Source organism: Ictidomys tridecemlineatus, chromosome 11 (assembly GCF_052094955.1).
Source record: "Ictidomys tridecemlineatus isolate mIctTri1 chromosome 11, mIctTri1.hap1, whole genome shotgun sequence".
Taxonomy (NCBI): domain Eukaryota; kingdom Metazoa; phylum Chordata; class Mammalia; order Rodentia; family Sciuridae; genus Ictidomys; species Ictidomys tridecemlineatus.
In genome coordinates this window covers 130,552,382-130,580,156 of record NC_135487.1, presented here as the reverse complement: position 1 = coordinate 130,580,156, position 27,775 = coordinate 130,552,382, and the positions used below count along the sequence as shown (strand labels likewise).

Genomic DNA, 27,775 nt, shown 5'->3' with positions numbered 1-27,775 from the left:
AAGGGAGAGACTCAGAAATGACACAGATGGCTAACTAAGGACTTTATTTCAAACAAAAAATAAAAAATTGAGAGTTGTTTCCCTGGGTATGAGGAAGGGATCAGGGGTAGGAATTCCCCATGGCTAGGTCAATACCCTCAATAACTGGAGGGATTGTAATTCCCCTTCTCAATCCCACTGATGGGGAACCTCAGCAAGTGCAGGACCCTGTGACAGAGCCCACCTATCAAGGGGAACTCTGGCAGGGGTCAGTCCCTGGGAGAGTATCTAGAGTCGGGCAGCAGCATGGCCAAAGGCCAACCACAGGATCAAGTCCTAAGTACCAAGAACCTATTCTTCCCTCTTCCTGGGACTCAGAACAGATAAGGGGCAGCCTGTGGAAAGAACCTCTCGGGTCCGGTGAGAGGGAGGAGGGCCAGGTGCCCCTCGCATTCATCACCTCTATTCTCTGGAGGGCAGGGAGTCCTGGAACCTGTCAGATGGTAATACACGATGAGGGGCGGGAAGCCCCAGCAAGCCTGCACCCCATGGCCGGCTCCTCCCACCCTGGCAAGCGCTCGCAGTTACCACATGATCCTTTATATTTCTTGCCTTCCATTTCCCTTGGGTGGATGGTTGGGTAGATGGGGTTTCCTGGTTTGTGATTTCTCAGACAAGGGCTCTCCCAGGAGAGGGTACCCTGGATCCCCCCACCACTCTTAGGCCCAAGAAGGAGGGTGTCACATGATGCCATTGGTGAGGTACTGGAAGCCGTCGTAGAGTTTGGTGGTGATGGACCGCATGCTGCCATCCACCATCTGCTCCACCAGCAGCTGGAGTTGCTCCTCGGTCATGCTCATGTGGAACCTCTCTTTGAGGTTGCGGATGGTGCTGGAACCATGGAAGCAAGGAAGCTGAGAGCCTGGAGGGAAGAGTGGGGACTGAGGATCCCGGATAGGAAGGAGGTACAGTGGTCACCACCCCCGGAGCACAGGCAGGTATTCCTGAAGTGCCCCTTCCCTCCCCACTCGAGAGCTGTGGAGTCTGTTCTGTGCAGAGAAAAGGAGCTGGTGGGAGGTCCTGTCTGGAGCTCGTCTGCATCCCGTGCTCCTAAGCCCCTCTGTAGGTGAGGGTATGTGGGCAGAGGGGAGAGGGCCATAGAAAGGGTTGAGGGAGCAGAACTGTGGGGTCCGAAAGGAAGGCCAGGAAGAAACTCGGGATGGGCCCTGAGCTGGGCACACTTATCTGGTTGCAGGCCTCTGCCTATGCTACGTCTGACACTCACAGATGACCTGGGCCACCGTCATCATGGGGCCAGACGGGGATGCTCCTGAGCAACGGCGACAACCTGTGGGGTAGGGGCAGGGTGGGGAGGAGGAGACTGGCAGCTTAGACGTGGTATCCACCTGGAGCCTTGAGGAGGGGGGACAAGGACTGGGGCCCAGGGGAGCTCACAGGAGGGGATCCTAGGCAAGACAGTGGACATCGAGGTAGGACAGGATAGAGGAGAAAGATGAGAAATTCAGCTCAGAGCAGGACAGGTGAATAGTGGGAAAGGAAGGCAGCCTGACATGGGGGAGCAGAGGCCAGGGCAAGCAGGTCGAGCAAGTGGAATGGGGAGGAAAGTCCAGTACGTAGAAACCCCTGAGTAGGTCAAGAGAAGAACCACGCACAGAGGAGATTGAGAGACAGGTGGTAAAGGGATAGGGACATCAGAAGGACCAGGAGGCTACAAATGGGGCTCTTTTTTCCCTGAGGGTGCCAAGGAGGGTGTTTCTGCTGCCCCTTCTTCCTCCCAGGCCCAGCTCTGCCAGGGTCAGGAAGAGTGTCCTGGAGGAGAAATGGCACTGGATTGAGCTGGATCCCTCTCCCCCAACAACCAATTTGCATCTTGATGTGGGAGTCCTAAGCTCTAGGGCCTCAACCTGAGAGGGGATGCGGAGGGTACCACAGGCCCCTGAGCTCTCCCCAGCCCACCTTGCTGCATGATCTCCACGATCTGCACCACCTTATCCATGTGTTTCCGAGCAGCAATCAGCCCTTGCAGCATCAGCATCTTATAGTAGTTGAACATGTCGCCATGCAGGCCACCCATCACCTGGGGAGGAAGAAGAGTGTGTGCACCACAGGACTATGGCAGGAGTGATCCCTGTCCTGTGAGCCTTTCAGAAGTGCTGCTTCCTTTCCCAGGGCAATCATGCCAGACTCCACTGTTCCCCACTCAGGAAATCCTGCCTCACCCTGACTTACTGCCATTTCTGTTCTGTTCATCCCTAATTGGGGAGCAGGGAGGAGCCCATCAGCTCCCCCTGCCATGGCAGAGAAAGAACAGTGACCCTGAGGCGCCTCTGCTTCCTGACTCACATCCACAAACTCTGTGGTCAGCTTAAAGGCTGATGTCTCAAAGCCCAGGTTTCGGGGTGAGCTGGACAGGATGAAGCCAAAGTCGATGTGGATGATGTGGCCTTCTGCATCCAAAAGGATATTCCCATTGTGTCTGAAGAAGAGAAAGAGGAGAGGAAGAGTCATAGTAAGTCTTACTGGGACCAAATTTTTTTTTTTTTAATGTTTTAGTTGTAGATGCACGCAATACCTTCATTTATCTATCTTTATGTGGTGCTGAGGACCGAACCCAGTGCCTCACACATGCTAGGTGAGTGCTCTACCACTGAGCCACAACCCCAGCCCCCTGAGACCAGACTTTAAAACGGCAAACACACTGGCCATAGGACACGAAGCGGGGGCATCCCCTGCCATGTTTTCTGCTGCCTATAATCCTGAGTCCAGTCTCCTAGGATCTAAAGCTAGCAGTGAAAAGAAAGGAAGCAGAAGAGAGAACCACTAAAAAAAGCTGGTGTCTAAAATTCCTATTATTAACAACTTAATGACAATATTTAGCAGAGCACAGTGGCACACACCTGTAATCCCAGTGATACAGGAGGCTGAGGCAGGAGGATCCACAAGTTCAAAGCCAGCCTTAGCAATTTAGTGAAATCCACTCCCAAAATAAAAAATAAATTAAAAGGGCTGGTGATATGGCTCCATAGTTAAATACCCCTGGGTTCAATCCCAGGTACCAAAAATAAGAAGTTTAGGGTTATCCCAATTTCCCAGAAATCTCACTTTTAGTATTCAAACTAGTCCCAATCTAGTAGAGAATCCAGAAGCAAGGAAATAAGGTCTGTGAGGCTCCAGCCAGCTGTCACAGAGGCCAGGCACTTTGCTGTGTAGGAAACCTCCAACAACCAATTAACCCACCTGTGTTTCATTTGTAATCCCTATCAGCCCACTGCAAATCAAGCCCCATCAGAAGAAACAACAATCAGTGGCAAGTAGACTCAGTGAAGTTTAAGTGTAAAATAGTGTGTGTGCTTCAAGCAGTTAAGTTTTAAATCATTATTTAAAAATCTCAAAAGGTGTCAGGTGCACAACTATAATCTCAGTGATTTAGGAGACTGAGGCAGGAGGATCATAAATTCCAGGCCAGCATCAGCAAAGTAGCAAGATCCTGTCTCAAAAAACAAAAAGGACTGGGGATGTAGTTATGGGTAAAAGCATCTGTGGGATCAATCTCTAGCACCAAAACACAAAAATCACCCCAGTAGGCAAGTACTGCAGGCCAGCCATAGGGGAAGAAGAGTTGAAGGGAGGTAAAGCCCAGGTCTTTGTCATTCCCACTAGAATGGCCAGGAGAAAGAACAACTAACATGCTAAGCACTTGAAGCCTAGCCTATTCAGCACAACCAACCTCTCACTGTCCAAAGAGCTCATAGTCTGTCTGAGGGTCACCTTCTCTGGGGCTGGTCTGACTGACCTAAACAGGAAGGACCAAAAGGGAGAACAAGTCCCACCTGAATCCTCCCCTTCTGGAAAAACATTAAAGATTTAGCAGCACCTGCACAACATTGAGAGCCAGAAAGACCATGAGTTGTCCTGCTCCCTTTTATAGGTGAGGAAACAGCCCTGAGAAGTCAAATAACTGACTCGCTTCTTAAGATCCCAAGGCTAATTTCCCTCCTGCACTAACTACCAGACTTGGCTCCAGGAGGAAAGCTGCTTGGAACTCATTTTGAAGTTCAGAGACCTTAAAACCTGCTTCCCGACTGGGGGTCCGTTCATCGCTGCCACCTCTTTCCAGTGGCTGATTCCACTCATGGCTTGACTATATTTTTTTTTCTTAAAAAAAAAAAAAAAAAAGACAAGCTCTGGCAAGGTTAATTAGAGAAAAACTTTGCCTGGTTTACTTTTCTGGGATGCTTGCACTGATGTCTGAATCATCTGGATCAATGACAACCAGTGTGCACACTCTGTAGTAGTTTCTGCACGCTGTGTCTAATTTAATACTACTGTCATGGTATTGATGGATACCAGTTTTGACCAACATAGCACAGTATTTTTCCTTCAGATTTCCTCAAAATTAGGCAGTTGCTGGTGAGGATGACCAATGCTTCACCTTGTCTGGTCATCTTGTACTCTGGCAAGTACCACTTTAAAAAATTTTTTCTTTCAGTTGTAGATGGACACAATACCTTTCTTTTTTTCATTTATGTGGTGCTGAGGATGGAACCTAGTGCCTCACTTGTGCGAGGCAAGCGTTCTACCACTGAGCCACAACCCCAGCCCCTCAAGTACCACTTTTCCTATAGCAAGTGGGAGCCTAGAATTGACTGACTTCAGTCATCTTTTGCATTTTCTTTGTTGCCACCATGTTCCTGCCACAGGTGTAGGACGGCCGCCAACCATGAGCAGCCCTGCATCTACTCTGTTTGAAGTTACTAGGAACAGTTTCCCAGCTGCCTGCTCTCCTCCCAACTCCCCTATTAGAGAATACACTCTCATCTTCCAAACCTATCCGTTTCCTAAGGGAAGGCCCTGAGGCCTGACTAGAGCCAGCTTCCCTGCCACCATGTACTCGACGCTGGGGCTGAACCCTAGGTTCTCCAGGGCATGGGCTCAGAATCCGGATGTTTCCAGGCACAGTCCAAAGCTGGCAACCAAGTTCCTTGTGATCACATTCCCCAGCAACTGTCAGAGGCAGCGCTCGTGTTGGTTCATTTGTAGGGTGGAAGGGCAGAATGAGCACAGGTTCTAAGAGCTGCCTGACCCTTACTTCCCTCATGAGGAAACACTTGTCCAACAAGGTTTTCACCTGGTTTAAATGTAAGAATGTAGGGCCATGGCAGGTGCTGTGATGTCAGATTTCTGATAAACTGCTCTCTGTAGCTAATCTTAATAGGCCACCATGTCACCAGGAGCCCTGGCAGCATAGGCCACTGCATTTCTTTTTTTTTTTCCTTTTATTTATTTGTCTGTTTGTCTTAAATGGACAGAATGTCTTTATTTGTTTATTTTTATGCTGAGGATCAAACCCAGTGCCTCACCCACATGCTAGGCAAGGCTCTACCACTGGGCTACAGCCCCAACCCTACATTTCTTTCTCTGTGCCCAGGGAGAGCTGCAACTCACAGAAGCATCTGGGGCATAGACCCCAAGTCACTGTCTAGAGACACTCTGAGAAGGCAGGTCCTCAGTGTTGTAATTATGTGCAATAGGTACTTAACCTATATATGTGTATGTATACTAACTCTGTGTAGTTAGGCCTTATAAAATCATGTGAAACTGAGAGAAATAACACTTCTGGGCAAAATAGTGGGTGCTTAAAAGTTGTGAAAAACATTTGTTGGAATGAGAGATAAGGAGTGTTCATTGGCTAGGAGTTTCAACTTCATCTTCTCCATGTTCCTCATGTCCACCTTCTCCTTTCTATTCTCAGCCACTACCACTTCCCTCACTTTTGCTCAGTGCCTCACTTTTGCTGAGGCTGGCTTTGAACTTGTGATCTTCCTGTCTCAGCCTCCTGAGCTGCTGGGAGTATACAGGCGTGTGCCACTGTTCCTGGCTACAGTGAAGGCTTTCTTAATTTAGCCTCAACATACCTGTCTGATGTCACTGCCTGCTCAACCTTTAATCCCCTTTAAATATTTTCTCTCCTGGGACATATTTCCTCCACAGCTTTATCTATCTTCATTCTCCCTGTCCTTTCAGTCCCTATTCATTCAAACCTTTACTCCTCCCATAAATCCTACATTCCTATGCTCTTTCACCCTAGGATTTGTCAGCATCCTCCTTGGCTCAATGTCACATGAATACATCTGTTTCTACTGAAAATACATCGTTTGTTTCTATCAGTGGAGAATTATGTATGAAGGGACACAGCAGACCCTGGTGCAGAACTAGGATGAGGGCAGAGGACCCATACCTGTCCTTGACTTGCAGCAGATAGCAGACCAGACAGTAGCCAGCACAACTTTGCACAAAATTACGCTGGGCACTGAGGAATGCCTCAGTGGTGTAACTGCCATGCTCCTGTAGGAAGTAATCGAGCAGCGAGAGCTGAGACTGTTTCTTTACTTGGTGGATGGACACAGCGTTGACCACTGGTTCAATCATGCCACTGTCGGCCGAAATCACAAGAATCTTGTATGGCTTGATCCAAAGGGGCACTCGCTCCTGTTCCCAAATGGACTGTGAGGAGACATAGAGGTATCAGACTCTCATCTTTCTCCAAACTAGAGAGAAGGCTAAAATCCCTCTCTCTAGTACCTCTCTCCTTGGTGGCCTTGCATTATAGGCCATTGAGTAAGACTCACAGATCAACTGAGGATCAGGAAGTTTTGAAAGGACATCTAGAGCCTGACAGGAAGCTATACTTAAGAGGTATGTGCAGAAAGGTTCTTTGCAGAAAGGTTCTTACAGGTACAAAGTCCAAGAAATGATAGAATAGGAAATATTACTGTCACCTTACAAGCAGGGAGAATGGGAACTATTAGTGTAAGTTCAAATAATAATAATAATAATAATAATAAAGACAGGAAAAAATTTAGGTCCAAAGAAATCTCTAGAAAATAAAAATATTGACATAAAGAACTGGATTAAAGTGGTGAAGCTCTTTGCAGACAACCCACCCAGGGGGCTCAGGGGATCAATATCTCGGCACAGTATAACGCGCCCACCACAGGCCATTTAGGAAGTTCTGATGTAAAGGACAAACAAGGCACCTTGACTTTCAGTGGTCACAACAGGGCAGGTGCAGTTCACCAAAACAGCCAACAGAGGCCGCTGTGGAGCTGTTCCTGTGGCTGCATTTCCCAGGGGAAAAAGCACCAACTTTAGCACCCTTGGGCAGGAAACTGGTCCCCAGGAGAGCTCCCTGCAGAACAACCTGTGTGGTCACTCAGGTGGCTATCTTTCTTCTTCCCTTTCCTTACCTGCAGTTGTTTCAACACCTGGAAGGCCAGCAGCTCCTGCCGAAGGTCATCTCCACATTTGACAATGACTGACAGGAGCCGCCAATTGGGGAGATGGCCATAGGGAGAGCCTTCTCTGATCCTCCTGTTTAGGAAGAAGTAAAGGGTGTCATAGGGTGATGCCAGGGTGAGGGCTTAAACTCCCTGGAAGTCTGATGAAGGTTTTGGAGGCTGATGGCCAACAGAGGTGGTGCTGTGAGCGCCAGCAGTGGCCTTGAGACCACCCTACTCACCGTACTTTCTCCTGCCAGGGCTCTTTGAGTGCCACTGCAGAAGGGTCTTCTGGGTCTCGCTTGAAGGCTGTGGGGGTGTGAGCCAGCTGTTCAGAAAGGCGCCGTCTAGCAGGAAGAAAATACATCCATTGCTGGGAGGAGCGCCCCCAGAGCCCGATGCCCCTGACTATGCTGGTACTCTCTCTACAGTTCTGGATTCTGGATGTACAGACTGAGAGAGACTCACAGGAGGAAGCATAACTAGAAGCACTGTTCTGCTACTCGAGTAGTCTGTGATCATGTTAAAAATGAATGGGCGCTGGGGTCGTAGCTCACTGGTGGAGCGCTAGCCTAGCACATAGGAGACACTATCCTTGGCACCACATAAAAATAAATAAATAAAGGTATTGTGTCTATCTACAACTAAAAATGAAGAGTTCCTGGCTCTTCTCATTCCTCTACCACAAGACTGACAGAATGAGCCTAACTCCAGAATCTGCATTTCTGCAGATTCCCTCTGACAGTGATGCACGTCACCATGAGACCCCACTTTGAGAAACACTGCTTGAATTCCCTTCTTGGGTGCTGCCATCCCCTTGGGATCCTCTTAAAGTAATATAATTTTCTGTAGTCACCCAAGCAATGTTTCAACCTGCACTTTCACTGACTCAAGTTTGGTGGCCTCAGGACAAGGACAGAATAAGGAAAGAAAAAGGAAAGACAGGCTGACAGCAGGTGCTAAAGAGAGAGGAAGGGGACAGAGAGAGGCAACAACTGAAAGAGGGATAAAAAAATGAGTGCAGGGCTGGGGCTAAGGCTCGGGCTCAGTGGCAGAGCGCTCGCCTAGCATGCGTGAGGCACTGGGTTCGATCCTCAGCACCGCATAAAAATAAAGGCTTTCTGTCGATCTGCAACTACAAAAAAAATTTTTTTTTTTTTAATGAGTGCAATGTGATCTGGTCATACCGGATATCCCCTGCTGCAATGAACACAGGCTCCTTGCTCTCCTGGCTGGTGATGCTGTCCACGGAAAACTGGGAGATGTTGTCACAGCTGTTGGTGTGCACTTCAGGGAGCTGGGGAGAGCAGGGGAGTGCTGGTCAGACATGCAAAGTGAGCACAGATCCCTCTCTTGCCTCCTGCTTGGTTGCCGTTCCCACGGCATGCGCAGCCCTCCCTTCCAGAGTCCTCACAAAAGCCTCCCCTCTTACGGACCCCAAGCAGATCACAACTACTTGGACCACAAGGTGCCGCGGCACTCAAAAAGTGAATTACCTGCGTCAGAATTAGCGGAGATGCTTGCTGAAATGCAGATTACAAGGCCTTGGCATTGGTCTGAATTAGAACTGTGGGGGATGAAATCTGGAAGTATGGAATTTTAACAAGTTCTCCAGATTTCCAACACACTAAAGTTTGCAAATCATTGCCATGACCTCAAGGAAACCTGAACTTTCAGTATCATACTGAGAGCCCCCTACAGTTAAACATTCCACCAGGCCTGAAGGCCCCTATCAAGTCCGATATCAAGTCTCTGTACCAGAGCACTTCTCTACTCCGTTTGTCACCCAGTACACAACCCTATGCATCCTTTCTTCTTCTGTGGTAATAGGGATTGAACCCAGGGGTCTTCTACCACTAAGCTACATGTATGTATATTCAAAGACAAAGATTCTGTCTTTTTCATAGAATGGCTCTACGTAATCCTGCTCTTGCTCCCTATAATCCCAGAATAAAAATTTCTTTTCACAGCTGACAGGATCCTGCCTAACCAACTCTCCAGCCTTATTCTAGCTCTACAAATTTTCTTTAGCTCTTATCAGGAGCCAAGCTCTCTCTCATCTTCTAGTCTTTATATGTACTTCTTCTGCCCAAATGTTTTGTCCAGCTAATCCCTACCATGCTTCCAGCCTTGGCTGAGAGATTACTTCCTCCAGAAAATCTTCTGACTCCCTCCCCAAGTCTGGAGTAAGCACAACCTCCCCCACTGGTGCTCTCCTAACACCCCGTGTTCTGCAGGCACCACAACCTGGTCACATCTCACTCTAACTTCCTGCTTCCTAGTCTGTTCTTTCCCCTGTTCGTTCACAAATTCCCTTGTATACTAGTATACAGCACTTGAGTCTGGAATGAGAGACTGTGTGACTTACCACTCTCTGCTCTCCAAAGTCAACTTTATAGAGCAGCTGTTCTTCAATAAATATTTTCATTGAATTTTCCTCATTACATTAACTTGCATTCCTTTTGTGGGAGAATGAGCTCTACCTAAGTATCGTCCAGACGGCTGCTCAGAGCATTCGCCTCACACTACTCATGCCACTCATTTGGGCACGTGCCTCACCTGCCAGGGGGTTTGTTATCTTGTCTCAAATATATCGAAGCTTGTGGAGAATAGGTGCTGTGCCCTAGGGTTACCTCCTTGGAGCTCCCTCACCTCCACCTGCAGCTCGCCTATGTCATCCACCGACCAGGCTTCATCGTCATTGTCATAGTTGGGCACAGTGCTAAAGCTGCCAGCCCGCTGCTCGTGGGTGATGCCACATTCAGGCAGGTTCTCTACAGATCGTGTGCTCCGAATTCGGTTCTCAGGGATTCGGGCGGGGACACTGGTGGTGTCGAAGTTTTCACATTCAAGGACTTCCACGTAGATCAGGTAGGGAGCCTGACGTGGGGAGTGAGGACAGGATTGGTAGCTTATCTCCACAACTACTTCCCAAATCTCAACACCACGTTCTTCCTGTTGCACTGCCCAGCCCCAACCTGCATTCATCATCAGTCCCTTTATACTATGGACGCCATATTTTTAGGGCAGGAACTTGTCATATGATTACATATGTAAAGAATCTGGTAAGAGAGTATACAAGTTTTTCAAATTTTCATTTGGGCTTCAAAATGCACAATCAATATGGTTGGAAATAACTCTTCCAATTATCAACCGCAGCTTGTAAGAGAAGCCTAGAGGTCTCTGTGGGCTTGTCTTAAAGACAGGGCCAAAGGAGCTGCTGTGGCAAAGACTGGTTAAAACTGGGCATTGTCCCAAGGAGCATTCTAACCTTCAATGCTTCCTCTCAAAGAAAAATCTGAACCATCATTACTCACTTCAATCAACAAATTCGGCTAATTCTCTCCAATATGAGTTGGGCATCCTTCTCTCCTCCCTGCCCACTCTGATCAGAAAAGGTCTTAGAAACAAAACGTTTCACTACCATCATGATTGCTGTATCTGGACAGCCCAAGAGAGTTATAGGAGGGCTGGAGAAGAGCTACCAACATGACTGTAAGGAGTGGGTGGAGAGTAATTCCCCTAAAATCCAGCAAGAGGTGAGCAGAAAATATCAGGCTGCTTTGACCCAGAAAAGCAAAGTCCAAGAAGGGTATGACAGGAAGAAGACTCACAGGATCTTTACAGCACTGAAGAAGAATCATGGCTGACACATGCAATTAATTATGAACTATGCAAGATGTCGAAGATGTGTTAGGCGAATCCCTGTGCATATACACAAACTCTGGACAATCATGGAGGGAGAATCATATCAGAGTTAGGACCTACCTTGTCCTTGGAGTTGAGGACAACAGCCTGTGTGTGGGGCACGCGGACCACGTGGTGGTCAAAGCCAGCAGTAGGCAGCCAGACTCGGGCAGGGAGCTTATGGTTGAGCAGGGAGAGCTCTGAGATCAGCCGCTGTGTTTTCTGCTCTTTGGTGGGGAGCGTGGCCAGCCGTTTTCCAATTGCCATTAGGGACTTGATGAATTCTCGCTCGGGGGCCAGTCGGACAGGCTACAGGAGGGTGGGATGAAACAAAATATGGTGAGGAAACCATTAAAAAAAAAGTGGCCCACCCCTCAATCTCTCCTGGCCACACAGGCCAGGGACCCCAGCATTTGGGGAACTCTAGGAAGAAGGCTACCTTTTGGCCATGGCAGGAGATTTCACCCCACTGTTTCTGCGTAAACTGACAATAGCCAGCCCGTTCCATTTTTGTGTGCTACTTCTTGAAGATATATGGGGCCAGGATCCCAGTTATTGAGAAGCACCCCTCCTCTTATTGAGACCCTCAAGTAATGTCTCAAGGTTTCAAGATGGGAAGGGGACATCTGGAGGTCAGTCAGGGCCCCAGACAGAACTGCTTACATCTAAGGTGCTTTACTCAAGAACAAGGCTGTACCTCTCCCCATCTGGACCCTGGGCTGGATCTCTGCTGTGGGACTCTACAAGCCCACAGGCTGGGCAAGGGAGCCTGGAGAGCTCTGCTGGGGTCCACAAGGGTAAGGAAGGGAGCTTCAAGTCAATTTCTCCTTTCAAAGTCATCCAAATGACTCCTGTTGCTTTCCATGGTACTCCATGCCCTGTCCACCCCACAGCCTCTTACAAGGAATCAATGCCATGCAGGGCATGAGAAGAGGATGAACACATCTGCATTAATGAGGACATAATAATGGGAAAAGAAAAAGCAGACTGTGGGGCTGGAGTTGTGGCTCAGTGGCAGAGCGCTTGTCTAGCACAGGTGAAGCACTGACTTCAATCCTCAGCACCACATAAAAATAAATAAATAAAATAAGGGCATTGTGTCCATCTATAACCAAAAAAAAAAAAAAAAAAAAGCAGAAGGAGGGAGGTGTGTGTAGGAGGATGGAGAAAGAAAGCAATTGCTCTTTTTTTCAGTCCTGAGGACGGCCCTGAAGGCCTGTCTCTAATGATTCCTCCTGGGGTCCTCGTCCTCTACTTCTCGAAGCTAGGCTTCCTGTCCCAGTGCCCTGCTGTGAGCTGGGCTCCTCAGACTGGGCATGTTAGTCATCCTCAGAAAGGGCACCGTCAGTCTGGGGAGTGAGGTGGGAGAAGATGCACTCGGCGGCACACACAGAAGTGCGCTGCTCCCGGTCTCACTTCTTCTACCACAGGGGGCATTTGTTCAAGACCGACACCCAACTAGCCACCCAGCTCCCCAGCCCACCTTCCCACAGCTGGATAAGGATGGTGTCTCCTCCTCTTACAGCAAATAGTAGTTCACTCACCAGGTTTTTCTCTCCCTTTCTGAGTGTGTCTTGCTTAGTTTCCTGATTGAGAATCTCTACCCTGACTCCCTCACACTGCAAAAAAAGAGCTTCTTTTGAAAACTGGGAAGTATCTGGTCTGCCTGGGCATGGGCGACAGCCAGAGTACAGAGGATCAGCTCTTTTCTCAGCCTCCACCCATGATGGGAGGAGGTGGGCGGGCTTAGAGCACCACGTGGTGATGTAACAGGGTGCTGAAATCCGTCAGGAATGTTTTAGGAGCAGGGTTAAAAAGAGACAAAAGGAAGACAACAGAATTGGGTTTCTATGGCCCCCAGATATATCCTGGTGGCTTAATAGAAAAAGAAAACAGGAAGTTTGAAGACTCACTCCTTCATCCTGATCCCCTAAACCATCCACTCAGGTGGCAAGTGGTCACTGTCCCAAGGACCCTCCACCCAACCAATTTAAAGTCATCTCAGGTTAGAAATGGCAGAATTCCTTCCGATCCTCAAATCAGCATTTGAGCTGGGGGCCCCCAAGTTCTGTGAGCATTGGAAACGTGACCCCAGGCCTCCAGAGAAAGGCTCTGCTGCCTGGGAGGAGATAGGAATCATGGTTGAAAGGGGATTGGCACAGAACATAGAAAACTGATTGGGTAGACAAATAGAAAATAAAATGTAAAAAAATCATCCAAACTCCCAGAGGGTCCAGCATTTCCTCTCACGTCTTTGCCCAGCAACAAGGTCCAAGACCCTGTGGGACCAGAGGGTCAGGGTTAGTCCAGAGGGAGCAAGAAGGAGAATGGGGATTAAGGAACATCCTGGGCAGTGAGCTGGGAAAAGGGGAGAATTCCGACCTGGAAGAAAGGTGGTTGATGTTAAAAAGAAAACGAGCTATGGAGAGGTAAAGCTTCCCTTCAGGCCAAGTCCTGTTTGCTTTTGGAGTGGAATCACCCAGCACGGGGCCTAGCATTTAGAACGCTGAATAAATATTTGATGGTCTGATGGCAAAAGCCATGGAGAAAGGGTCTGGGTGGGAGAAATGGGATCCTGGGGGTTTCTGCCAAGCAGTTCTTGGCTCTGATCCAGGAGTAAACTCTACCTCTCTCCCAGCTGTTTGCTCCAGAGACCCAGGAGCTGGGGTAGAAGAGCACAGCAGCCCAGCTGTCTCTGAGAGGAATAAACTGAGCTCATCTTAGTATGGCCTGGCATTGGCAGGAAAGGTCAGGGAGACTTCTCCGTGTCTGGGAGGGAGAAGCCTCAGAAATCAAAGGGCCTTTGAACTCCAGCTTTGGCCTGGGGGCTCTGAAGACCTGGGACGGGAGAGGAAATGCGGCCATGGGGGGAGCCTGCCACCCGTCCCAGCCTGGCCCCACTTACGGAACTGAATGGATTATCAATACTCTCGGTGCTGGAGGAGAACTCCTGGGAAGGGCCAGAGGGCAAAGGGGAAAAGAGGGGGCAGGGTGGAAAGGGGGAGAGACAAAGGCAAAGAGTTTAGCTCAACTCGATCATAACGGCTACTCCTGTGCAGCTCTACCTTTCTACTTTAATGAACAAGAGACAACCTAGAAATGTCACTTGCCCAGATTAGACACTTGTAGGAGACGCTAGAAGGCCAGCTTAGAACTTGAGGTCAGAAAGGCTGAAGAAACAGGCATTGCTTGTTTTCCACTATAGTCCCTTTGATTCTTTTCTTTTTTTTTGGGGGGGGGTGGCAAGCGGGGTATTGGGAACTTAACCTAGGCATGTTTTACCACTGAGCTACATCCCCGTCCCTTTCTATTTTATTTTGAAACAGGGATTCACTAAGTTGCCAAGGCTAACCTCAACTTGCGATCCTCCTGCCTCAGTCTCCTGAGTAACTGGGCTTATAGGTGTGCACCACTACACCCAACTTGTTCCTTTTTATTCTTGCCTGAATGAATCTCTTTTTATTTTTCTTTTTTTGGTACCAGGGATTAAACCCGGGGGCAGTGAACACTGAGCCACATCCCCAGACTTTTATATTTTTTCATTTTAAGACAGGGTCTCACTAAATTGCTTAGGGCCTTGTTATATTGCTGATGCTGGCTGTGAACTTGAAATCCTCCTGCCTTAACCTCCCAAGTTGCTGGGATTACAGGTGTGTGCCACTGCATTTGGCCTGAATGAATCTTCCTTTTAGGATGAAACCCTAAAGCTGGGTCCCTAGGTAAGTAATTACACTGCCAACCTTCCCTGCTCTTTGTCTCCACCCATGGATCCCCACAGAGAGACTGGATTCAACACATTGCACAACCCCCACACTGGAAACCCCATGCTTTTTCAGCCTCTCGGAAATCTCAGTGGGGAAGAAGAGCTAAACCTTCAGTGCCTAGTATATGTGCGTGTCTCCTTTACAATTAGACTCATTACCACCCTGGGAAGTCCAATAACAACCTGAACCCAAAGTCATCCCAGACTCATGAACCTGAACCCCTTGGGCTGGAGGCTGGTGGAAGTGGAGGACAGGTCAGTCAGGTCAGTCTCATATCAAACGTCCGTAGGCTTCTTATCAGGTTATTGCACTTGACACTCAATATGTTACAAATTTTTGACTTAAGTTTGAGAGTCAGGTACTAGCTAAATTCACCTGAGAAAGCTGATTAGCTGAGACAGCACCTCTGTGAGTCCCAGTTTGGGGAAAAATCTAAACTTCTCCCCCATTCTTGTGTCTTACTGCTGTCTATGAACAAAACAGGGGACAGGAATGGTGGTCAAACTCTCATTCTGCAGCTCTGATACCACAGGGCTATCGTGGGTTCTACCCAACAAGGTCTACCAAGGCAAGGAGCATGGGGTGCACTGTATGCAAACATGCAGGAGGGGAGGGGCCTGGACTTCAGAGGCAAACTCCTGCGAGCCCCCAGGGAGGAGGGCAGTGAACCCTGAGCTTCCACTCTGCAACTGGCATTTCAAGCACTGACTTAACACCATAACTCAAGTTCTAATCCAGCAGGAGCTCCCATAGGCAGGTCTTTCTTGAAGAACTCTTTTGAGGGAGAAGTCACACTTGGACACACTCCCCTGAGGCCACAACTCTTCCACTGTGGGTAAAAGTGGGAGGGAGAACTGAGGCAGTGAGGAAGGCCAGAATGGTTCAACCTCTCCCCATGAACTGGCTGGGGAAGGGACAGCAGGCAGGACACTGGCTCCAGGAACGCTCCGTGGACTCTCTCATAGACAGGTCCCAGCAGACTCATTAACAGCGTTGGGGGAAAGGAGGAGCATCAGGACCTGCTCTCCTCCTACTCCTGAGCTTGAGTCATTCACACTGAGTCAGCTCCAGGGAGTAAAGCTCAGGCCAAGAAGCTGACATCACGGCGCATCAGGCTAGAAGGCCCACTGGGCTTCCAGTATGACAGCTAACAGATTTCTGGGTACAAAGGTCGCAGTCCTGAAGACAAAGCTGATCTATTTAGAGTGTCATTATGTAGGGCAGGGTGTGGGGTGGGGGGAGTACCCAAATCATTCTCTGCTCCCTCTGCCTCTCTCTATGCCAAAAATATTTATCATTTGGTCACATGGGAAGAAAATCTATCTGTGCAGGGGTCTCGGAGGAGGCTGATAAAAACTGGGTTTGGAGGAAAATGGTGGGAGATGAGAGAACTGAGTGCTAGGTCCACTGTTTGGAGTATAAAAAATTCCTTATGAAAAGATAATGGAACCTTCAGTGAGATCTGGCCAGAGCTCTGCAGATAGACCACATCAGGAGAACAGAGCTTCCTCACTGAGGCTCACTTCACCCTCTGGCACTTCTCCATTGCAGAAGATTATACCCAGAAATCAAATGGAAAGTAGAGCTGAGCACCATGGCACACTTCTGTAATCCCAGCAACTCAGAAGGCTGAGGCAGGAGGATCCAAATTTGAAGCCAGCCTCATCAATTTAGCAAGGCCCTAAGCTACTTAGTGAGACCCTATCTCAATATCTTTATTTAAGTTATTTATTTTTATGTGGTGCTGAGAATCGAACCCAGTGCCTCACATGTATGAGGCAAGTATGCTCCACCACTGTGTCACAGCCACAGCCCCTCCCTGTGTCAAAATAAAAAATAAAAAAGGCCTGGGGGTGTAGCTCAGTGGTAAAGCATCCCTCCCTAGGTTAAATCCCCAGTACAAAAAAAAAAAAAAAAAAAAAAGAGTGTCAGGGCCCACCTAGAAATTCTCCTTCTAGAATGTCAGTGCAACACTTAGAAAATTCTGTGCTTCACTTTAGTAAGGTGTCTACTTACTGCCTATGCACAGTTAACAACTTCAAGTCACAAACTAACCAGTTACCTTAGATACTGGGGTGTTCTGCAATTCCTAGAGGAAAGAACACATTTTATCCTCTACTCTTTGCTGACTTTCAAACAGGGCTTTGATGATGTACACGATTAGTAACTCCTTGTTGAAGGAATGACTGAATGTTGCATGACAGGGAGGAGGACGGACAGAAGAAGGAAAGCTGCTTCCTTTCCTCTGGGGAACACGGCCTGGATAGACATAGCCTCAAAATGTCAGAGGGGTTAGAAGAAACCCCTGTGCTGAAGACTTGCCCAGTGCTTAGAAACCCAGCAATATTTACATTTATCCCACCCCGCCTTGCGCTCACATTTCCTAAGGAGCCACAGTAGACAGGTGTCTCATTTTGCCAGCATCAGATAATGATTACCCAGGAGAGCCTGGGAACATGTTATCTCTTTCCTTTCCTGGATCTTAGTGACCCAAGATAAGAAGCCAGGTTAGGAAGAATGGCAGCTGGAGAACCCACCCCAGAGATTTAAGCACTCACAGAACACCTGCCTTTCAGAGCCTTCCATCATTTTAGAGAAGTTAGATGCAAGGAAGAAGGATCAGGACCAGTGCAAGGAGAAAGCCCTACGGCTTCAGCTTTTTCTGGTCCTACAATGAGGACTACAGAGTGGATACAGAGAAAAGCCAAGCCCGACAAGAGTATCAAGGAACTCATTTCTGCTGCTCACACCCATAATGCCCCAGGCTGGACTCCCAGGATGAGGCAGTTCTCAAACCCTTCACGTCCTCAGTTTCACCACAATCTGGAGGATTCTTCTTGCTCTGCAACCACCTTTCTTCACGGACCCTGAGATCTGCTGCCAAGCTCAAACAAAAATGAAAATGGTTCATTCTGGTCTGAGAATAGTTTAGGCTTTGTCTGTGAATAGATGTGGAAGTGTAGGTGGCCACAGCACAGCCCTTCTTCCCAATGGCCTCTGACAGCTGAGACCTGAGGAAGAAGATGCTGAGAAATAACCAAGGCAGCTCAGCTGAGTGATTATGAGCACAAGCCGTGATCTGGGTCCTGGTCTGATATTCACCAGCTGACGCCTTAGGCAGATCATTTAACCTCTCTAAGCCTCGGTTTCCTTGCTGGTAAAATAATATATGTCTGTTAGGGTTGTTGTGAGGATTAAGTGTCAAAAATCTGGCATGATGCCTGGCACATAAGTGCTCAATAAATGTTAGCACTTTTAGCTTTACGATCCCTGCATGATCTTGATAAAACACCACATTTTCAGAGACAGCAGGCTCTGCAGTCTCCCCTCCCCCTGATTTTTTCTTCCCTCGTCACTGTGACCTTCCTATACTTGGAAGAAGCCCTACTGTATTGACAACGTGGGTGGGTTATGCCCCACGGAGGCAGATGCCAGCACTGTGGCCATGCACATTTTCCAACAGTGCAAATTCCTCAGTTTTTTCCTCCCTTCTTTTCTAGACTGGGCTGGCAGCCAAGATGGGAGCCCGGCCAATAGCAAATCAGAGAGGAAGACTAGGGCACCATTGTCCAGCTGGGATACCAGGTCTCTGAACTTGGTTGTCCACTGGGCAACTTTCCCTTGTTATCTGTCCAGATGTGGAGTGGACGGTGACCATATCCTACTGATGTGCGCATCTCCTCCCTGTTCTGTATCGTACACCCCCAACTGCTACTCAGCTTCGTCTTCTTCCAGCCTCAGGTCCTGGACTAGGCACTAAGACTTACTGCTTCTCTTGTCCCTTTGTGCTTCTCCCAAATGATACGATATGGGAAAGACACTAGCAAGGAACTCTACTGCACAAAGAAAGTCAGGCCAAAGAACCCCCTGAGATGCCTCAGTGATATGGAGTGAAGCTGATCCTATGTTGTCAATAAAAAGCAGGCTCTTCAGGGGGTAGGGGAGAGGGATTATGAAAAGGAGTGGCCAGGAGAATGAAGCTGACGTTCTGTTTAACATCCTCCCTCCCCCAGAACACACAAAAGCCACAGCCCCTTCTCCTTCCCTAGGAGTGCGGCTCTGAGAGGCTCTGGTAGCATTCAGGTCTCAAGCCAGGGGGAGAGGGTCTCCTGCAATAAGTATGGAGTTAATGGGCGGCAGTACAGTCTAGTAAAGACTCTGTGGACAGCCAGGGGCCTTCCTATTAGCTATACGACCTGAGGCAAGTCACTTTATCTCTGAGTTCCCCTGTAAAAGGAGACAGTTGGAATACATGAATTCTAAGGCTTTTTTCCATTCTAACATTCCATTCTTTTATCAGTGAAATGAAACAGAGGAAAGGACAGAAAGGACAAAGTAACCCCATGAGGACATCCTATCTGCGTGCAGCCCTCTGCCAGCCGGCCTTTCTGAACCTCCCCACAGCTTTACCTCATCCTCATTCTCCACTTTAGGGTTGCTGGCTGTCCGTTTCAGGTTGCTGCTGAGACTTATGCTGGCGGTGGCATCTGACTTAGAGCGCTGGTGAGTCCTTTTGGAGGGAGACAGCCCGGTATCAGGGGCTGGGCTCAAGGAGGGAAGTTCTCTCTTTCGGTGAGCTGGCTTCAGCTCATCTGAGAGGATTAGCTTCCGTAACTTGGTCCCACGGGAGTGTCGCTGAGTGGAAATGTGCATGTCTGAAGAGTAAGCCCCAAGCAACAGGGCACACTGGAGGGAAAAGTTAATGCTCTGGCGACAACGGTGGACGATATAGGGCTTAATGGCATCACCCACGTCCTCATCCATGTGGATGTACATGTTAAGCAACTGGGGCAGATAGAAGTCCACATCCTCATTGCGAAAGCAGAAGAGCCGGTTGCCGATGTAGGCTTGCACTCCAGGCTCCTTGGAGTTATACAAGTATGAAATAGCCATGGAGATGTCAAATAGTTTTGACTCAAACAGCCTCAGCAGCCAAGATTGTTTGGCTGAGTTGTTCTGCCGCCGCCTTCTTGCTCCTTTGGCTGTGCTTGAGGCCACAGTGGCCCCCATCTCATCTTCCTCCTCTCTGATCTGGGAAGGCGGGTCGTCTAGGCAACGGATCTCACTGTCCACACCATCCCCATTGACCAATTCCAGTGGGGTGCCTCTACTAGAGACAGCCATGCCTCCATGCAAAAGCTTGACTTTCTCCAGCACCTCCTGGCAGGCCTTCTGGGCCACCTCAGGGTCAATCACTGATAGTTCCCCGACCCCCTCTGTGATGACGCTTAGCAAGGAGCCCCCATTATTCCCTGGTGGGCCAGGAGTAGGCTCGGAAGTTGGATTCAGGGGGGCAGATTCCACTACCGTGTCTCCCATGGCTACAGCCAGACTTCAAGCTTCCAAGCTACAGGAGGGAGGGAGGGAGGGAGGGAGGGAGGGAGGGAGGCAGAGAGAAGGAGGGAGGAACAGAAAGGGAGACATATACACACTGGTTAGTGGTGCCCCTCAGATCTTCCCTTCACCATGAAACCTCCCCAGGCACCTCCTCTGTCTGTCTTCCTGGACTCCTTCAAAATCAGAGCAGTCATCTCCTCCCAGGGAGGCTTCCTTCACTGTCTCCACTTCTGATCACTGTGTTATTCTTCATTCCTTCTGCACTTAGTTACTCAGCTTAGCCTCACTTCTTAGCCTGTTCTTGTGAAATGTTGCTTGATATGCATTGTGTTCACACAGGCTTACAAATGCCTCAGGGAAAATGAGTAGCAATATGAGTCTTATTCCCTTGTTCTTAATTCTCCAAATAGTTTTCTGCCCTCTTCCTCTTCTTGTGTCCCCCTTCAAAAGCCTGTCATAACTTCTTCTTCCCCTCCTTAAATTTTATTTTCATACTCAAAGGACAAATCACACAGAGTCCTATGCATCTCACCTCTATTTAGTGTTAAAGTCTTGATATATTTTTCTAGTTATAGATACTTTCTTACCTTCCCTTTTAGACTCAAAGCTCCCAGGGAATAAAGGCCAGCAAATACCATGCCATGCTTAGTTTAGAAGAAAACAGCTCTAAAACAAGCACCATCAACCCCGCTGAAGCTGGGCCATTTCTTTGCTTGTCTGGGCTCATGACTTCATACCCTTTCTCCAGGGCTGTGGCAGCTGAAGTACAGTGGAAAGAACCCTGGACTTGGAGGCAGATAGGCTGGGGTTCAGATTCTCACTCTGCCTTTATGAGATGTACAGACTTATGCAAGCCACGTATCTTCTGAGTTTCAGTTTTCTCAACTGCAAATTGGGAAAAAAAAATACTTACTTCTCCTTGTTGCCATGAAAAAGAAATAAATTAATGTGTATGAAAAGATCTAGCACAGTCCTTGGCACATGGTAGTACTCAATAAATGCTAGTTGAATCTTAACCACCTGAAAGGTTAGTAAATAATGTGTGTGTGTCTATACACACATATTATTTTTGTAGGATAAGTGAATTAGAATTATATTAGTTGTTTAAAACTCTTCCAAGATATTTATAATAGCCTTCTCCTGCCCCAAAACTACTTTTCCCACTATTATACACACACTCCAAGAAGTGGAGGGCTGGCTGTAAGAGGGCAATAAGAAATCAGGCTGGCACTCATGGATCTAGAACTTCTAAAGAACAGAGAGGAAAAGAAATCATAACTAAGAATGGTTAGAGAACACCATTGACAAAAGCCACTATTTTCCAAGAGAAATTCTTCAGAGCTTCACCAAATCCAAACCAGGAAAATCAGTGCAGAACAGAAGGAAATTGTGTCAGATCAACCTGTCTCCAGAATCTGGCTCTAGCCAACAATGGATTCAGAGTCCTCTTTGCAAAAATGCAAATAGATTGAAACTAAGACATACTTAAGAGCACAAACAAGAGAGAAGTAGCTTTTGTGGAGCTGCAATGCAGGTAATTTCCTAGTGACATCACCTTTGATCCTAAGAGCCTGGGTGCTAAGCATAAAGATTTGGGTGGGTAGAAAAATGGTGCTAAGCATATAGATTCTCTAGGCATTTTGGGAAGCACTGTTTTCTACACCACCTTTCCTTGTATTGCACCTCTGAAATTTTAAGTGTCAAGGTTGCTTTCATCTGCCCAGTATCAAACAGTCCAGTTTCCTAAAGTTTTGTAGAAAGACAGATGGGGAACTCTTCTGTTCTCAGAGATCAACAAAAAAGGCTACTTTCGTTCATTATTCTTCCACGTTTGTCAGGCAAGACTGTCTTCCAAGTCTCTTTAATTTCCCTGATGCAGTTTGAACTTTGTATTGGTAAGAAGGTGGCAACTCTTTCACTATGCTCTCTCCCAAAATTAGGCAGTGCCCTGAGTCGTAGAACCAGCATGGTTGCCTATGTGGATCTGTCTCTACTTGCAACATTGGGTTACACAGGAATAATAAGAAAGAAGCTTTAATCATTCTCTGCTAAACTTTGTAGGGCACTCTCATCAGAAGGTCACTTTAATTCAACCCTCTGCCTTTTTAGATCTGCTTAGAGACTCACATGATGGCCTCAATCATACTGCACAAATAACTCTTCTTCTCAATATGTCTATGCTTGGTGCATTCCTCTCTTTCTCTAGAGACTTCCAAGTCACTAAAAACTCCTAAAGTCCCCTTTTCTAAACTTTAAAGGGCGGCTGGGAGTGTAGCTTTGTGGCAGAACACTTGCCTAGCATGAACAAGGCCCTGGGTTCGATCCCTAGCGTGACAAAAACAACGAACAAACAAACAAAACCCCAACCTTTCAAGGGAAATGAAATTCACACCTTTGCTCACATTGAGTGTCATAGATCTAAGAAGTTAAGCAGATTCCTGCTCCAATTTTAATCATGACTGGGATTATTATTGGCATAGGAAGGCAGGTAAGAATATCATTATCTCTTTATTCCATAGATAAAAGAAGAAAAATTCCTAGGGCTCAGCTAGGAATTCCATATCACAGTATTTGAAGGACTTTCTCTATGAACAGATGCCTCTATCCACCTTTCCTCCAGTGATGTCAAAAGGTATAAGAAAATCAGACTCCTGTCCTGTATAAGCAGCTCTGCCAGCAGAAACCAGCAATCTGGACCTGGGCCTCTCCTGGCTCTCAGGGACTCAGGGATTGCCTGTACCTGAAGCAAGTCATGGGGAGAAGGAATGCTGGATGGAACAGGGTTAGATGATGTTGACAGTGTGGACAATAAAAATAGGAAAAGGATTCTCTAAAACCTAAATCTAGATATTGTCCTCAATACAAATTTATTCATTCTCAAATACAAAGAAAATATGCCCTTAATGGCTAACAATTCTAAAGAAAATCAAAGGATTAGAATGCAAAAGAAGAAAAGTCCTGTATTTATTCCAGAAGCCTAAACTTTCCTTCCAGACAGACTACAAGGGAAAAAGAAGAGGCCTCCTCTGCTCCAGCCTGATAGGCAGCTCCCAGGAAAGGTTGGTGGGAGTACTGTGTGCACTGACAACCAATTGCGCTCCACAGCTCCCACCTGGGCAAAGCAGGGGACTCAAGTTTGAGCAGCAGGCGTTGCTACAGGTCAGGGCAAGGTAGGGAAGAGCAGTGGCTGAAGAGGACAGAGAGTGTGTACATATGTGTTCTGCTGGACCATGGGCAGTTAAGCAAGTCTGCAAAGGACTCTGGTTTTGGGTTTGGGGGGCAGGGATTGAACACAGGGTACTTATGACTAAACTACTACTATTTTTATTTTAATTTTGACACAGGGTTTCACTAAGTCATGGAGGCTGCCTAGAATTTGTGATCCTCCTGCCCTAGCCTCCCTAGTCATTGGGATTACAGGTGTGCGTCGAGACACTGGGATCTGTAGAGGACTCTGGAGGGGATGATCACTTAACCTGGCTTCTTGCTTCCCATCTCCTCAAAAGATTATAAGCAAACAATTGTTCACCGGCCTTCATTAAGGAACTTACTAGATTGGTCTCTAGAAGGACAGGATGGTAAGGAGCCCCAATCAATCCCTTCACTCAGCTAATCACTATCTCCCTTGTCAATTTTTTTCCATGGACCAGATAAATATGGATTGATTCAGACCAATCCTGATGTCATAGAATGGCCTTTAAGAGATCATTTGATCTAGTACTCTGCCTTCAAGCAGGCAGGCAAACTCAATTTCCCTCTTCCTTTAAAAGATCCTCCTGTAAGATGAATCATGAAAGGTGGAAAAACGGGTAGAAGAACCAATATTTTCATCCTATAAGGTGGATAATTAAGAGAGACTAGCATGAACAAGGGCCTGGGTTGGGGACGTAGCTCAAGGGCAGAACATTTGCCTTGCATGAGGAAGGCCCTATGTTTGATCCCTAGTACTGTAAGGAAAAAAAAATTTAATGGAAAAGAAAGGTTCAAATATATTATTTTTAAAAGTTAAAATAACAGCATAATTACATAAATAAGAGGTATAAATCCTCTAAAGTTAAATATTCTTTTGCAACAACTGAGTCAAGAAATAGAGGCACAAGCATTTTATTTAAAGCTATGATGATAAACTTCAGAACTGAACACTAAGATAATAAAAGAGTTAATTCTAAGGGAGTAGGAGTAGAGATGAAGGGGACTGTTGGTTTTCATCACAAACTCTTACACTACCATTGGATTTATTATCGAGTGCATGCATTCCTTTAAAAAAAATAATTTTTTAAAAAATAGGTTGCCCTTCAACCTATTTGTATCACCCTAGGCTCTCTATTCTGGTGTTGAGAAGTTCTTTATATGTATTAAGGTCTCAAACCTTTCGTCTTTTTTTTTTTTTTTTGTGGTACTAGACAGAATATCACTGAGCTACACCCAGACCCCTTTTAAATTTTATTTTGGGACAGTCTTGCGAAGTTGCTGAGGTTGGCCTTCAGCTTGCAATCCTCCTGCTTTGGCATGCATCACCATTCCTAGTTCAAACTTTACTTTAGGAAGATTTCAACTCATCTTTCCCCTCTAATGGTAAAGGTAGAGGACAAGTACTCTAGTTTTCCTGTAGAAAACTCAGGGCTAAAAAAAAATGAGTGGGCTCAAGTATCACCAGGAACCAGGTGAATGCTAAATGCACTAAAGGGTGATGGCATCAGGGGAGAGGGCATTCCGGAGGGCAGTGGTCTCAAGGTAGTTAAGTCAATATTGAATCAGGCTGAGAACTCTGTGCAGGGCCATGAAGCTGGTATAAGCAGATTCCAGCCAGACAGCCCAAGCCAGCTCTGGGAGCCCCTGATGAAACAGAGAGATGGCAAAGAAAGCAACCTGTATGCTCACCTTTCTCTGAACTGTTTCTTCTCCCCATTCCCAGTCCTAATTGCACTTGGATCAGGCTCTCTCTTGTCCCATACCAATTATTGAAGGGATTCTCCCAAACCTCTTTCCCAAATCAAAGACTCTCATTTGATTCCTTTAGATTGTGTTCAGCAAACTTGTTCTCATTAAGTGTGGACCCAGCTAAGATGAATCAGGGAAACTAGGGTGAATATGATTTTTGGTTGAGTGAGCTGCTTCCAAGGAGTGAGGCTTCTCTTATAAAGGTATTATAAGCAGATGCACTTTGGCTAACTACAAGGGGGAAATGAAGAAGTGGAATGAGATGGGTCTAGAGTCAGAAGATGGATGGAACTTCATGTGCACTCTTCACTATCACAGGCCAAGAGAAAGACATGGCAGCAACTAGTTTCCTAAGACCCAACTCACTCCAAGTTCTCTTCTCAAGTCAGCATCCTCAAAGGACTTTTCCAAAAACACACTTTCTTTGTTCCCTTAGAATCTGCAGTTATGGATTAAGTATGGAAGGAATAGTGCAGGTGGTCAGCAACTTAATGCGCTGGGGGTAAAAAGCAAGGCAGATGAAACACAAGTCAGGAGCTTGAGTTTCAAACTGACACTCTTAAGACCACAAAGATCCAACAGAAAGACTGAGATGAAGAAAAATTCTCAGGATGATAAGACCTCTGATAATAAATACCTTTGTCTCAGAACCCAGAAAGTTTTGTCAACAAAGTTTAGTTCTTTCCCCAACCCATACCCTACTATTATTAGCCTGTAACTGCACTGATGCCTATAGAGTGGGCCATTTCCTCAAAACGACCATTCTGGAAGTCAAGTGAGTAAGTCACATGCTGAACCTAGGAGTCCTGATTCTGAATGTACAAGCTTTTCCATTGTCTCATCCTCTTTTTCCCAGTTACCCCCCAACCCCACCCCAGGCCTGAAAGCTTATGAAAGCAACCAAAACTATTCTAGTGAGCCAAAGTCAGTAAACTCATTCCTCTTAGATCTGGATTGGGGTGGGAAGACACTCATTCTGTGATCTGTTTAACACAAGCCCCAAAATAAATAATCCAAAACAAAATTTCTCACAACCTCATTCAGTTTCCATGCAGGCCTGTTCATCCCTTCTAGTGGCTGCTCCTGAGTAGTCAACAAAGTGTAATCTGATAGGGACTTCTTCAAAACTTGCTCCATCCTTCAGAAACACCCTTCTGTTCAGAAAAGCCTGAGACAGCTGAGGCTCCCCCTCCTCCCAACACATTTTCTTCATAGTTCAAGGTTTAGCTGATCCTGAAATAAGTGGTATGTGGAGATAAAGAGTGTGACAGAGAACACATAAAGAGTACAGGGAAAACAGAACCAAATGACACAAGGATCAGCAAAAGCCTTCAAACTAAAGGGAGGTGTCAAAGTTGGAAATCAATGGGAAAGGGTACTGTCAGCTCTCTCTCCTATGGGAACAATCCTGCAAAGGGCTGGGGATTGAGAAGGGGGACAGGGAGGGTAAAGACAGCTACAGGGACCATAAAACACCCTAAAGAAAAATGGTGAGGACTAAGGTCAAAGTAGAATGTAAATGATACTTTGGGAATGATGAGGAGGGCCCGAGATCCCTTTCGGAGAAGGGAATAGGCAATTTTTGGAGGCCAGGAGCTGGGTGGGTAGGTGATGGTGAGGTAATGGAATCAGAAAAGGCAGAGGAAGAGAGGGATACAATCTTTAGCTCAAGGAAAATAGGAACTCTGTGCTGAGGTTGCACAGACCCTGAAGGAGTGGGGTAAAAGAGGAAAAGGGATAAGGCGGGGTCCATGAGAAGGTCTGGGGCTGAAGCACGGACGATGAGGAAGGACAAGCAAGGATAGACATATAAATGGAAGGGGTCTAATGTGAAAAGGGTTCACGACTTTAAAAAAATATTCCGGGACGGAGGCAATAGGGGTAAGAAGGGGGGAGGGAATCCCCAGGGTAGAGGGAGGAGCTAAACAGAAAAGGAAGCCAAAAAGCAGAGAAAGACCCCAGGCTTGAGAGGAAAGGTGGAGAAGAAACCCAGGGTGCAGCAGCCACCGGGAGGGCAGTTTTGAAGTCGACCCCAGGTCGAGGGAGGCTGTGCGGGGCAGGGTGGGGTGGGAAAAAGGACCCCCCCCCACCAAACAGAGCAAAGGTGACTCTTCGGGGAGGAGTCGCTTACCTCCGGAGGACCCCAGCAGAAGGGGTGCAGGCGGTCGGGGTCGGACTGCCGACACCGCCGCCTCAGCAGCAGCGGCCGCTCCCGGGTTCCATTGGCCGCCTGCGCTTCCCTGACAGCGGCCGCGGCGGCTGCACCAGGCCCCGGCTGCGGGGCTGCCCGCAGCGCTGCCTGAAGGGGCCTTCACACTGCCTCAAGTTGGACAGGGCCGCAATACCAGGACCAAAAAAACAAACAAACAACCCTCCAGCCGGTCTCGATGTAAGGTTCTTCTTCTGATCCCCAGCCCTTCTCCCGGGATTTGCTTTCCTGCTTCCCCGACGCTCAGGACCCTTCCGACGCCATAGTAATCTAAGGAGTCGGATGAGCTGCCTGGAACACGCCTGTTCAGAAAAAGAAAAGGGGGCGGGGAAAAGATGTTTGGAAGCTCGGAGGGGAGGAGCGGGCGGGGGTAGGAGGAGGGGCCAACACTTGAGAGGCGGAACTAAAAGATAGCGTTTGCTCGACTAAGGAAGCCGAAAAGGAAGTACAAGTTGGTGGATAAATGGCAGTGCGGGCTGGAGGGCGTGGGTGCCCAGTTTAAGAAGTATTGATATGCTGGGTACTTCTATAAGTATATTAACATGCAAATTGTATGCAAA

The 27,775-nt window shown here is 47.5% G+C and overlaps 1 protein-coding gene across 8 annotated transcripts; it reads right to left on the bottom strand.

Annotated features, from left to right (window-relative positions):
- Nucleotides 1-29: 29 nt before the first annotated feature.
- Pi4kb (phosphatidylinositol 4-kinase beta) lies at nucleotides 30-27,491 on the bottom strand. 8 transcript variants are annotated; one of them, XM_013361153.4, is made up of 15 exons: nucleotides 27,138-27,487; nucleotides 26,042-26,239; nucleotides 20,803-20,950; nucleotides 19,139-20,075; nucleotides 13,870-13,914; nucleotides 11,046-11,273; nucleotides 9,930-10,157; nucleotides 8,465-8,574; nucleotides 7,520-7,624; nucleotides 7,248-7,371; nucleotides 6,239-6,504; nucleotides 2,344-2,476; nucleotides 1,957-2,077; nucleotides 1,265-1,327; nucleotides 30-901 (listed from the first exon to the last, which is right to left on the bottom strand). In XM_013361153.4, exons 4-15 carry the CDS (start codon nucleotides 20,045-20,047, stop codon nucleotides 720-722), a joined length of 2,514 nt encoding a protein of 837 aa, XP_013216607.1. In that variant the 5' UTR covers nucleotides 20,048-20,075; nucleotides 20,803-20,950; nucleotides 26,042-26,239; nucleotides 27,138-27,487; the 3' UTR covers nucleotides 30-719. The 8 variants fall into 8 exon arrangements, with proteins under 8 accessions (XP_013216607.1, XP_077883705.1, XP_013216609.1 ...); XM_078027579.1 differs by lacking the exon at nucleotides 9,930-10,157 and having other exon boundaries at nucleotides 27,138-27,491; XM_013361155.4 differs by lacking the exon at nucleotides 26,042-26,239.
- Between the last annotated feature and the right edge of the window lie 284 nt (nucleotides 27,492-27,775).

What these genes read in the sequence shown, in the direction of transcription:
- Pi4kb (XM_021730444.3), bottom strand. Translation starts at nt 20,047, where the DNA reads ATGGGAGACACGGTAGTGGAATCTGCCCCCCTGAATCCAACTTCCGAG. An exon ending in AAGTGGAGAATGAGGATGAG is followed by an intron (nt 13,915 to 19,138) that starts GTAAAGCTGTGG and finishes GGCCCTTCCCAG; the next exon opens with GAGTTCTCCTCCAGCACCGA. An exon ending in TTGATAATCCATTCAGTTCC is followed by an intron (nt 11,274 to 13,869) that starts GTAAGTGGGGCC and finishes ACCCTCCTGTAG; the next exon opens with CCTGTCCGACTGGCCCCCGA.